Genomic DNA, 13,116 nt, shown 5'->3' with positions numbered 1-13,116 from the left:
TGTCCCTCCATCAGGTCCTAATGGCCTGGTACTCAGGGCTCTACTGTCCCTCCATCAGGTCCTAATGGTCTGGTACTCAGGGCTCTTCTGTCCCTCCATCAGGTCCTAATGGTCTGGTACTCAGGGCTCTACTGTCCCTCCATCAAGTCCTAATGGCCTGGTACTCAGGGCTCTATTGTCCTTCTATCAAGTCCTAATGGCCTGGTACTCAGGGCTCTATTGTCCCTCCATCAAGTCCTAATGGCCTGGTACTCAGGGCTCTACTGTCCCTCCATCAGGTCCTAATGGTCTGGTACTCAGGGCTCTACTGTCCCTCCATCAAGTCCTAATGGTCTGGTACTCAGGGCTCTACTGTCCCTCCATCAAGTCCTAATGACCTGGTACTCAGGGCTCTATTGTCCTTCTATCAAGTCCTAATGGCCTGGTACTCAGGGCTCTATTGTCCCTCCATCAGTATCAGTATCATTCACAATTATGTTAATTAATGTTGAAATACAGTGAGACCGGTATACTTTTGCATGACAGTAACAGACTGACAGAATTTCATGACCGCCACAGCCCTAATGTCGACCCATTTTGATTCTTGAAGAAAGTAACATCAAGTACCAATGTCTTACCCCATCATAACCCACAATATAATGTGGTAAACAGTGTCTTTGAACAAACAACACATGCACAGTATTATTATTTTTTTTAATGCTTTATTCATTGTAGTAAGAGGAGCGTTGGGTCTCCAAGAGGGTCTTATATACACACACCTCGGCGGGTAGCACTACACTAAAGCCAAGGACTTTTGATAACATTTGATAAGATGTTTTTACCACATAGCGAGTTATTTGTATCTAATGTTGTTTGAGACCCATGAGACGTGTCCAACTGTTGTTTAGTAAATTATATTATATTTCTCTGCAATTTGTCAATGTATTTTTGCATGGTAGAAGTTCTACATCAGCTAGTGCAGAGCAGTTAAAGGTCCAATGCAGCTTTTTTTTATATCATTATCAAATCATTTCTGAGTAAAAATGAAATACCTTGCTGTGATTGTTTTCAATTAAAATTGTAAAAAATTAACAAAAACTTGACATTTCTCAAGCAAGAATTTTGATAGGACTGTCTGGGAGTGGTCTGAGTAGGAAGGGGAACACTGAAAACGAGCTGTTATTGGCAGAGAGGTTTGGAGCTCTCTTACTTATTGGTCTATTACATCATTTCCCTCCTGGTGACATCACCAGGCAGGCCAAAGCAGGCTGACACTAAAAAGGCATTATCATAATTTTCACAATGTGACAGTAATATTCCATCCTCATAGTGTGGAAATATACACTGATCAAAAATGAAAATGCAACATGTAGTGTTGGTCCCATGTTTCATGAGCTGAAATAAAAGATCCCTGAAATGTTCCATATAGACAAAAAGCTTATTTCTCTCTAATTTTGTGCACAAATGTATTTACTTCCCTGTTAGTGAGCATTTCTCCTTTGCCAAGATAATTCATTCACCTGACAGATGTGGCATATCAAGAAGCTCATTAAACAGTGTGATCATTACACAGGTGAACCTTGTTCTGGGGACAATAAAAGGCCACTCTAAAATGTGCAGTTTTGACACCCAACAATGCTACAGATGTTTTGAGGGAGCGCGCAATTGGCATGCTGACAGTATGAATGTCCACCAGAGCTGTTGCCAAATAATTTAATGTTAATTTCTCTACCATAAGCCGTCTCCAACGTCGTTTTAGAGAATTTGGAGGCACGTCTAACCCGGACTCACAACCACAGACCACTTGCATGGCAACATGTGGGCGAGCGGTTTGCTGATGTCAATATTATGAACAGAGTGCCCCATGGTGGCGGTGGAGTTATTGTATTGGCAGGCATAAGCTACGGATAATGAACACAATTGGATTTTATCGATGATTGAAAGGGGAACCAACTCCATATCAATGTGCATGATTTTGGAATGAGATGTTGGCAGGTGTTCACATACATTTGGTCATGTTGTGTACCTTATTCTCGTACCCCATGTTACAACACATTGTTTAACTTTTTGTACACATTGTTTTTGTGAACAATTCACACACACACACACACACACACACACACACACACACACACACACACACACACACACACACACACACACACACACACACACACACACACACACACAGTATAATTGATTTGTAATGTTTAATTAATAGTAGCAAGAGGAGCGTTTGGATCTCCAAGAGGGTCTTTCAATACAGACTTTTCACCTGAGATCATTATAGTATTCATTGCGCATTCAGAATGTTCTCACACAGGGAAGACTCGGACGTAGTGGTCGGGCATTTGAAATGATTTCGCTATTCCAATAATATCCCTACTAAAATATGGATATCCGGATATTCGAAATACATATCATGTTTTTATTTTTTAATTAAAAAAAAATGTATGTACACTATTCCTAAATGAATGATAACATAGTACATCGCTATTAGACTTTTACCCATGTGCAATACCTGCTCTATTTGTCTATTACAAAAAACACTATCACATCCACTTTTCACTTCTCATTGCCAATGTTGTATGTGCCCGTTAGGTGTAAAAGTATGTTCTGTACATCTGTCTCCTACTGGTCATTCAGCCTTCCAACCCGAGCTTCAGGACATATTCTCTCAGCTTCTGCACCTCAGTCAAGCAGTCATGTCCGGTGGGTGTGCGTTCGTCGGTAGTGACAGTAGCTTCAGTCCCTCTGCGCACTATCTGAACTCCACTCACTATGCTCTCTCTGCCTGTGCTGTGACCCTGTTGAGTGATGTCATTCTCTCTGAGCCATCCACTCCCTCCCTGAGCCTGTGACCCAGACAGACAGAACAGCAACACCAGCAGAGCTACAGCACCCTTCATTCTGAAACAATGCCTCTTCAGATATGATGCAGTTGATGATGCTCAGTCCCCGTCTTTATACACACACACATCCTAGGTAGAGCTACGTGAGACCGGTTCATCATGGAACATTTTTATTCGACTAAAGCCCAAGATTTGAGAGAACATTTGATCAGATAAGTTTAGCCACGTAGCAAGTCATTTCAACCGATACTGTCCAAGACCGTGAGAAATCTGCAACTGTTCTTTAGTAAATTATCTCCTAATTTCTTTGCACAGTTTGTCGATACATTTTTGTCTGGTTGAATTGTCGCCAGTGTTAACAATATGGTCCCTGTGATGTGGTTATATTTTTTATAATGAAACTATTTTAGGTTTCAAACAGACCAATCACTGAGATGAGATGACCATTGACGCGGCAGGTAGCCTAGTGGTTAGAGCATTGCAAGATCAAATCCCCGAGCTGACAAGGTAAAACAATCTGTCGTTCTTCCCTGAACATGGAAGTTAACCCACTGTTCCTAGGCCGTCGTTGTAAATAAGAATTTGTTCTTAACTGACTTGCCTAGTTAAATAAATGTAACATTTAAAAAAATGTGAACAGTTGTAAATATTGCAGATTGTACCTTTAAGACTGAAAAAGAGTGCCACCTGTTGGTTGGTTGGTTGTTAGTCTCTGAAAGAGGTGTCAGTTTAGAATAGAACAATTGGCCTGGGGCCAATGACAAGTAGGAGACAGATGTACAGAACACACTTTTGCGCCTAACGGGCACATACAACATTGGCAATGAGAAGTGGAAGTGATAGTGGTCCCTGCATATTGCCAATGTCAACTATTACTGTTTTTTGTAATGGACAGAAATAGAGCAGGTATTACACAGTGGTTATAGCCACTGGTATATACAGTGTTACGTTATAGCTATGTGCTATGATATGCTGCTATTTACAGTGCTACGTTATAGCTATGTGCTATGATATGCTGCTATTTACAGTGCTACGTTATAGCTATGTGCTATGATATGCTGCTATATACAGTGTTACGTTATAGCTATGTGCTATGTTATGCTGCTACATACAGTGTTACGTTATAGCTATGTGCTGTTATGCTGCTATATACAGTGTTACATTATAGCTATGTGCTATGTTATGCTGCTATATACAGTGCTACGTTATAGCTATGTGCTATGTTATGCTGCTATATACAGTGTTACGTTGTAGCTATGTGCTATGAAATGCTGCTACATACAGTGTTACGTTATAGCTATGTGCTATGTTATGCTGCTATATACAGTGTTACGTTATAGCTATGTGCTATGTTATGCTGCTATATACAGTGTTACGTTATAGCTATGTGCTATGTGCTATGTTATGCTGCTATATACAGTGTTACGTTATAGCTATGTGTTATGTGCTATGATATGCTGCTACATACAGTGTTACGTTATAGCTATGTGCTATGTTATGCTGCTATATACAGTGTTACGTTATAGCTATGTGCTATGTTATGCTGCTATATACAGTGTTACGTTATAGCTATGTGCTATGTTATGCTGCTATATACAGTGTTACGTTATAGCTATGTGCTATGTGCTATGTTATGCTGCTATATACAGTGTTACGTTATAGCTATGTGCTATGTTATGCTGCTATATACAGTGTTACATTATGGCTATGTGCTATGTTATGCTGCTATATACAGTGTTACGTTATAGCTATGTGCTATGTTATGCTGCTATATACAGTGTTACGTTATAGCTATGTGCTATGTTATGCTGCTATATACAGTGTTACGTTATAGCTATGTGCTATGTTATGCTGCTATATACAGTGTTACGTTATAGCTATGTGCTATGTTATGCTGCTATATACAGTGTTACATTATGGCTATGTGCTATGTTATGCTGCTATATACAGTGTTACATTATGGCTATGTGCTATGTTATGCTGCTATATACAGTGTTACGTTATAGCTATGTGCTATGTTATGCTGCTATATACAGTGTTACGTTATAGCTATGTGCTATGTTATGCTGCTATATACAGTGTTACGTTATAGCTATGTGCTATGTGCTATGTTATGCTGCTATATACAGTGTTACGTTATAGCTATGTGCTATGTTATGCTGCTATATACAGTGTTACATTATGGCTATGTGCTATGTTATGCTGCTATATACAGTGTTACGTTATAGCTATGTGCTATGTTATGCTGCTATATACAGTGTTACGTTATAGCTATGTGCTATGTTATGCTGCTATATACAGTGTTACGTTATAGCTATGTGCTATGTTATGCTGCTATATACAGTGTTACGTTATAGCTATGTGCTATGTTATGCTGCTATATACAGTGTTACGTTATAGCTATGTGCTATGATATGCTGCTACATACAGTGTTACGTTATAGCTATGTGCTATGTTATGCTGCTATATACAGTGTTACGTTATAGCTATGTGCTATGTGCTATGTTATGCTGCTATATACAGTGTTACGTTATAGCTATGTGTTATGTGCTATGATATGCTGCTACATACAGTGTTACGTTATAGCTATGTGCTATGTTATGCTGCTATATACAGTGTTACGTTATAGCTATGTGCTATGTTATGCTGCTATATACAGTGTTACGTTATAGCTATGTGCTATGTTATGCTGCTATATACAGTGTTACGTTATAGCTATGTGCTATGTGCTATGTTATGCTGCTATATACAGTGTTACGTTATAGCTATGTGCTATGTTATGCTGCTATATACAGTGTTACATTATGGCTATGTGCTATGTTATGCTGCTATATACAGTGTTACGTTATAGCTATGTGCTATGTTATGCTGCTATATACAGTGTTACGTTATAGCTATGTGCTATGTTATGCTGCTATATACAGTGTTACGTTATAGCTATGTGCTATGTTATGCTGCTATATACAGTGTTACGTTATAGCTATGTGCTATGTTATGCTGCTATATACAGTGTTACATTATGGCTATGTGCTATGTTATGCTGCTATATACAGTGTTACATTATGGCTATGTGCTATGTTATGCTGCTACTTTCAGTGTTACGTTATAGCTATGTGCTATGCTATGCTGCTACCTACAGTGTTACGTTATTAAGGCTAGCAGGCTAACAGCCTAATATAACCATAGCACAATGGAAAAGCACACTATATGCAGAGGATAACCAAGCACACCATAGGAACAGGGCCAACTAGCAGCTTATTGCAGTACCAGTAAGTTAGCACGCTAGGCTAGCAGGCCAAAGCACAACATCGCTATTAATGTATTACCACTGTGCAATACCTGCTGTATTTCGCTCTATTACAGACAGAAATCTCTTTCTCTCTCTCTCCCTCTTTCTCATTCTCTTCATTCTCGCTCTCTTTCTCTCCCTCCCTCAATACTGAGGACTGGACAGGCGTGGTTCCATATGTTCTGGGCCAGTCCTCAGTACTGAGGACTGGACAGGCGTGGTTCCATATGTTCTGGGCCAGTCCTGTCCTGATGCCGCAGCTGAACAAACATAGCTGCCATGAAATGCTGCTGTGCTGTAATGGGGAAATGTAGCTCACATGTATTAATTAGTACTGTTTGAGGTGTTTCCTGCCAATACAGCCCCCATGTGACGAGCAGTGAAAACAGAACTGGGTGACTGGGGTTCAACTCTACCACACCAAAGGCACAGCTTCTCCCTAACTCACTCAGGACTTCCTGACCTCCTTTTCTATCCCTTTTCTCTTTATTTTTCCTCCTTCTCGGTCTCCTCTCTCATGCGGCCCAGATGTATCTCTCTGCCATCCTTCCCTCGTTCCAATACTCCAGCCTTCTCTTTGGTCTGTCTTTGTCTCTCCAGGTGATTGTTGTTACACAATCCAATGGTCATGTGGCCCATCCAGAATGGCTGCCCCCATGGTCATATCCTTGTTTACATGTTAGCCTAACTGTATTGTGTATAGTAGCCTAGACCGTAGGGTTTGGTCTACTAGCCTAGCATGCAACTTACTGTTACTGCATTATGCTGCATTATCCCTGTTCTGCTGTGCTGTAATGGATCAATGTAGCTCAGATTTATGAAATAGTACTGTATACAAAGGTGTTTCCTGCCAATACAGCCCCCATGTGACCAGTGACTGGATTCACTTCAACCACACCCCACAGGGTCTACTCCCTCACTCTCTCCAGACTTCTCCTTTTTCTCTTCTATCCACTTTTTCCTCTTTCTTTTTCCTCCCTTCTCTGTCTCATGCGGCCCAGATGTTCTTCTCTGCTGTCCTTCCCTCGTTCTATACTCCAGCCTTCTCTTCATTTTTTTTCTGTATTCTCTCCCTGTCATTGTATCCCCATTTTTTCCTTGACACAGAAACACTCTTTCTAGCGTGTTGAAAACACATTTCCTTTCTTTTCTCTCTCGCTGTCTCTGTCTCTCTCTCTGCCTCTGTCTCTCTCGCTGTCTCTGTCTCTCGCTCTCTCTCGCTTCTTCCCCCCCCCCCCCAGGCAGTGACTGCTGTAAACCTTTCCGTGACTAGCTGTCATTAATCTTCTCTCTCCAGGGGCAGGCTCTTGACTCTGTGCCTGTTACAGTGGTTCACAAGGAGAGAGGAAACTTAAAACGTTCCTCCCAAAAACACCCGTGTGTGGTGTTGCTGAGTTCTTTGCCCCCTGGGAACTGATGCGGTCCGACAAGGATGCAGTGGAGTGCGAGCAGCACTAACACCACTTATGAGCATGTCTTTGAATTACCGCCCTGGCTGCTAATAGTGTGGACGGGAGTGTGCTGTTAGCCTCAGTTTATTGATGCTCCGGAGGGCTTAGGATGAGGTGACTTGAGTGCTGTGTTGTTGTTTTGAATAGATTTGAGTTTCTTCTCTTCTAATTGTTCAGCAGTATGCATTTTCTCCCAACTCTTCATATCCAACTAACTCCTCGTGTGTCTCCTTAGCAATTGTTTCCAAGTCATTTCCTGTCCTGAGAATGAGCCCCTATCCATAGTCTGCGGTTTTATTGTGATGGCGATTTCCTCCAGTGCTGACTCTTTAGACTGAGCACTACTGCCTTTTAACTGACCCCGGAAACTGCCAGCAGCAAAATAACAGAGTTTCCCCCCCGTGTTATGTACTGTACATCATTCAAATACAGTTTCCTCCTCGCTAACCAACCAACCACCCGCCCACCCTCCAACCACACTTCTACCACACGTAGCCACGATACATCTGTAACTCTATTGAAGCAGAGAGGTTGAAGTGAATGTAATGCTTCACATGCCAACTCGACGCTCTGAAATCTCTCCCATTTAGGCCTCTAAACCAATGTCAATGAGCGACCATTGATTAGGGTAATGGCAATAAGAAATGTCACCTGAAAGGCCATCAGACAATGATCTAAGGAGTGGTGTCCTCTAAAGCGTTATCATGTGTTCCACAGGAACTTGGCCATTGGCATAGGGATCCAGAATTTCCCAGAGGGCCTTGCGGTGAGCCTCCCTCTGCGAGGTGCAGGGATGTCCACATGGAAAGCCTTCTGGTGAGTAACAACTCTTAATATCCAAACAGTATCTCCACATGATCATCACTGTTTTTCTGCACCTTAACTGACAGGTTCTTCAGAAAGTATTCACATCCCTTGACTTTTTCCATGTTTTGTTGTGTTACAGCCTGCATTTAAAATGGATTAAATTGATATTTTGTGGCGCTGATCAACACATAATACCCCATAATGTAAAAGTGTAATTATGTTTGTTTTAATGTTTACAAATTCATTAAAAATGAAAAGCTGAAATGTCTTGAGTCAACAAGTATTCAAGCCCTTTGTTATGGCAAGCCTAAATAAGTTCAGGAGTAAAAATGTGCTTAACAAGTCACATAACAAGTTGCGTGGACTCATTCTGTGTTCAATAATAGTGGTTAACATGATTTTTGAATGACTGCCCCATCTCTGTACCCCACATATACAATTATCTGTAAGGTCCCCCAATCAAGCAGTGAATTTCAAACACAGACTCAACCACAAAGGCCAGGGAGGTTTTCCAATGCCTCACAAAGAAGGGCACCTATTGGTAGATGTGCAAAAAAAAAAAAAAGCAGAGAGAAAATAAGGAAGCCGGAACAGAATAAACAAATATTCCAAAACATGCATCCTGTTTGCAACAAGGTACTTAAGTAATAATGCAAAACATATTGGCAAAGAAATTAACTTTTTGTCCTGAATACAAAGCGTTATGTTTGGAGCAATTCAGCCTTGTATCTCCAGGAATAGTTTCCAGTTTTAGCCAGCCAGAGCCCCTTAACCCCCTGTCTGTGGAGGGCAGAAGACTCACCAGATGATGGGATGCTTTGAAGACTTATCGAATCAAGATATGAGTGTTTTTTATTTTTCATGCATTTTTTATAAATATTGTACATTTTCTTCCACTTTGACATTAGAGTATTTTGTGTTGATCGTTGACCAAAAATGACAATTATATCCATTTTAATCCCATTTTTTAACACAACAAAATGTGGAAAAAGTCAAGGGGTGTGAATACTTCCTGTATATTAAACTGAATATTAAAATAATTGTTTTTGTTTGACAGCCAATGACTGAAGGGGACATAAAGGGTACTATCTAGGGTTTTGACTAACTCCTCTCTCAGGTACGGACAGCTCAGTGGAATGGTAGAACCAATCGCCGGGTTGCTAGGAGCTGTTGCCGTGGTGCTGGCTGAACCACTGTTGCCGTACGCCCTGGCCTTCGCTGCAGGGGCTATGGTGTATGTGGTGGTTGATGACATCATCCCAGAGGCTCAACTCAGGTGGGTAGAGAGAGGTTATTTTTTACTGTGCTCTCCTAACCCATGTCTTAGTCAAGGCTTAGTCCATGTCCAACCCTTTAGAAAACACTGGAACAATGTTTCCTAGTAATACAGTACCAGTCAAAAGTTAGGATGCACCTACTCATTCAAGGGTTTTTCTTTATTTTTTATTATTTTCTACATGTAGAATAATAGTGAAGACATCAAAACTATGAAGTAACACATATAGTAAACCAAAAAAAGTAGTAAACCAAAAAAAAAAAAAAAAATCAAATTAAATTATACAGTTTAGATGCTTCAAAGAAATTCCACAAATTAACTTTTGACAAGGCACACCTGTTAATTGAAATGCATTCCAGGTGACTACCTCATGAAGCTGGTTGAGAGAATGCCAAGAGAGTGCAAAACTGTCATCCATGCATAGGGTGGCTACTTTGAAGAATCTCAACTATAAAATATATTTACATTTGTTTAACACTTTTTCAAATCAAATTGTATTGGTCACATACACATGGTTAGCAGATGGTATTGCGAGTGTAGCGAAATGCTTGGTTACTGCATGATTCACTATTATTCTACGATGTAGAAAATAAAGGAAAACCTTTGAATGAGTAGGTGTGTCCAAACCTTTGACTGATACTGCCCATTAACAGATTTTTCTACCCTGGTTCCAACAGTAGTTGTTCATAGCTCTGTGACTCTGAGCTGGACTAGATCAATCGCTGTCTTTGTGTTAGTGTGAGCCGCGAGGAGGAAGAGTGGGAGCGGAGCAACGACACTGTCCCCCTGGAATGTTCTGGTTTTCACAACCCTGGGCGTGTTGTTTTCTTTAAGAAGTGAGACAGGGAGCGAGCTGTCCTTTTGACTTGTGTGGGTCCACTGTCACTGTGAAGTGTGTGCCTGCTAGCATGTTTAGGGTGTGTGTGTTTTAGTAACCTGACAGATTTCCATGTGCTTGGCTTATCTCTGTGTCTCAATGTATTGTATATGATTGAAGTACTGTATAAATACACCAACATTGATTAACACTGTCCATGTATATTGTCTTGAAGTGGGAACGGTAAGTTGGCTTCCTGGACCTCCATCCTGGGCTTTGTAGTGATGATGTCACTTGACGTTGGGCTGGGCTGAGGCCTCACCTCCACGCAGAACACCTCGCTGATGTCACAGAATGATGTCACGGCTAATCGCCAGACCTTGGGGAAAAAGGGACCAAATCTGCCTTCTCTCTAATTGCTTGCTTTTGTTGTATTTATTTTTATTTTATTTTTTAATTTTGACATTTTGTGAATTTGGTTGTTGTTTTTTGGGATACTGGATCCTTATTATAAAATGTGATGATACTTGAAAAGTGGTGTTTGTATGACTAGTTTAGACTGGTACTGAGACAGCCATGTATGAAAAATTGATAGTTGATTTTGAATAGATTTTTATGGAGTGTGTGTGTGTAATTGGGTTTACACCTCTAAGGGCTAAGTCCATTTTGGCTCCAACTGTGTCAGCCCACTCCACAGTTGGACCTCAAGACTGTGTTTTGAAGGCTAGTTATGGTCACTGAATGAAACACAGGGATCTTTGTCTACAGATATGTCACATATTACGAGGTGAATGTGTCGGCTTGCCTGATCCTTGAGAAGGATCTTTGCTCGGATTATGATGTAATGTATTTACAAATGGTGCACACCCTGATTCATTCAGGATGGAATGTTTTTTTTCTTCCTCAATTATCAAACATTTAAATGACCAAGTGGTTCCGTCTGTTTTTTCCTTGCTCTTTTGCTTTATTTAGCTTTTTCTCGCATACATTCTCTATCATCCTCAGGCTGGCCATTGTGTGTGTTTGGATGAAGAGAATGTGGTGTGGATGAAGAGAATGTGAATAGCAACATTTTACAGCTAGCTTCTCCTTTCTTATCTTTTTCTCAACTACAGCACACACATTCCATTCGTATTGCATTGTTATTACATTATTATAATATGACATTCAGTTATCATTACAGGTGAAATGACATATAATTACTAATTTGTGAAAAGAGAGATATTGCAGCTAGCCAAATGCAATGCTAGCTACACAACCCAGATGCAACCTCCTTTTTGCTTGTTCATTTTTACGTTCATGAACTGTACTGTACTGCTGGAGTTTGGTGGGGGCTTCTAAACCCTCTGGCCTTATTGTACTGTAGACCCTCTGGCCTTACAGCTATGTATGGGACAACGTCTCAGAGTAGGTGTGCTGATCTAGGATGTGATTTTAAAAAGTAAAAATGATCTCAGCACTCTTACTCGGACACGCTTGATTGAAATGAACCCTGAGGGGTATACTACAAAGCAGGATCAATGAGTTAGCCAGTAAACTTGCATAAATTATTATTTTTTAAATGTGTTTGATTAGCCTGAAACGGGCATGGTCTGATTTAACTCAACAACCAAAAACACATATCTTAGCTTAGATTACTTAATGAAACAGAAAATCAATAGTTATTTTGGGTTGTTTATCCAAGTTAGCTGGCTAACTCATTGATCCTGCGTCGCGGTATACCCCTCAGGTCTCCCTGCCTAATTCTATTCTTGGAGGGGCCTGGATAGAACCATTCCCAAGGAAAAGTGTCATGGAGAGAGATGTGGTGATGATGTAATAAACCAAAACTGATTCCACTATGTGTTTTTCTCCGTTGTTAGTTAGAGGTGTCAACCCTGGTTCAGTCACCACCCCACTGACTCATGATTTACTGGAATCATTAACATATTGTACTGTAGACCTTTACCGTAATGCAGCTGTGCTCTTACTGCACAGGGTCCAAGCCTAACTGAAAAGACATGTAATAACTTAAAGGTTCTTGTAAATCATGCTTTGATGGCATTGGGAGATATGTATAAAAACACGAGTTATACTCAGAAGTATCCATACAGTGCATTCAGAAAGTATTCATACCACTTGACTGATTCCACATTTCGTTGTGTTGCAGCCTGAATTCAAAATGTGTAAAAACAATTTTTAAAAAGTTTCTCTCCCGTCTACACACAATAGCCCATAATGACAAAGTAAAAACATGTTTTTAGAAAGGTTTGCACATTTATTGAAAATTAAATACAGGAATATCTCATTCACATAAGTGTTCACTCCCCTTTGCTACAACACTCCAAATTGAGTGTTGAAAGTTTCCAAGAGCGCAGTGGTCTCCATCATTGGCATATTAAAAAATATGGAACTACCCATACCTAGAGCTGTCAGTATGACCAAACTGAGCAACCGGGCAATGAGGTGACCAAGAACCCAATGACCACTCTGACAGAAATACTGAGTTTTTTGGTTGAGATGGCAGAACCTGCCAGAAGGACATGTCTCTACGGCACTTCAACAATCTGGGCTTAATGGGAGAGTGACCAGGCGGAAGCCACTCCTGAGAAACAGCCACATGACAGTGCGCCTGGAGTTTGCAAAAAGGCAAGTGAAAAACAGAT

The 13,116-nt window shown here is 40.6% G+C and overlaps 1 protein-coding gene across 3 annotated transcripts in view; it reads left to right on the top strand.

Moving 5' to 3' along the window:
- The window catches only part of slc39a11 (solute carrier family 39, member 11), a 144,030-nt gene extending 131,721 nt beyond the window's left edge, over positions 1–12,309 (top strand). For all 3 annotated transcript variants that reach the window (XM_021564907.3, XM_021564906.3, XM_036946293.2), the window contains exons 8-10: positions 8,289–8,387; positions 9,496–9,654; positions 10,707–12,309. In XM_021564907.3, coding sequence (XP_021420582.3) covers positions 8,289–8,387; positions 9,496–9,654; positions 10,707–10,785 — 337 coding nt within the window. In that variant the 3' untranslated portion in view covers positions 10,786–12,309. The remainder of the gene's footprint in view (positions 1–8,288; positions 8,388–9,495; positions 9,655–10,706) is intronic.
- Positions 12,310–13,116: the final 807 nt, after the last annotated feature.

Source organism: Oncorhynchus mykiss, chromosome 16 (genome assembly GCF_057628025.1).
Source record: "Oncorhynchus mykiss isolate SJ-2025 chromosome 16, ASM5762802v1, whole genome shotgun sequence".
Lineage (NCBI taxonomy): Eukaryota > Metazoa > Chordata > Actinopteri > Salmoniformes > Salmonidae > Oncorhynchus > Oncorhynchus mykiss.
This window is presented reverse-complemented; position numbering and strand designations above follow the sequence as displayed.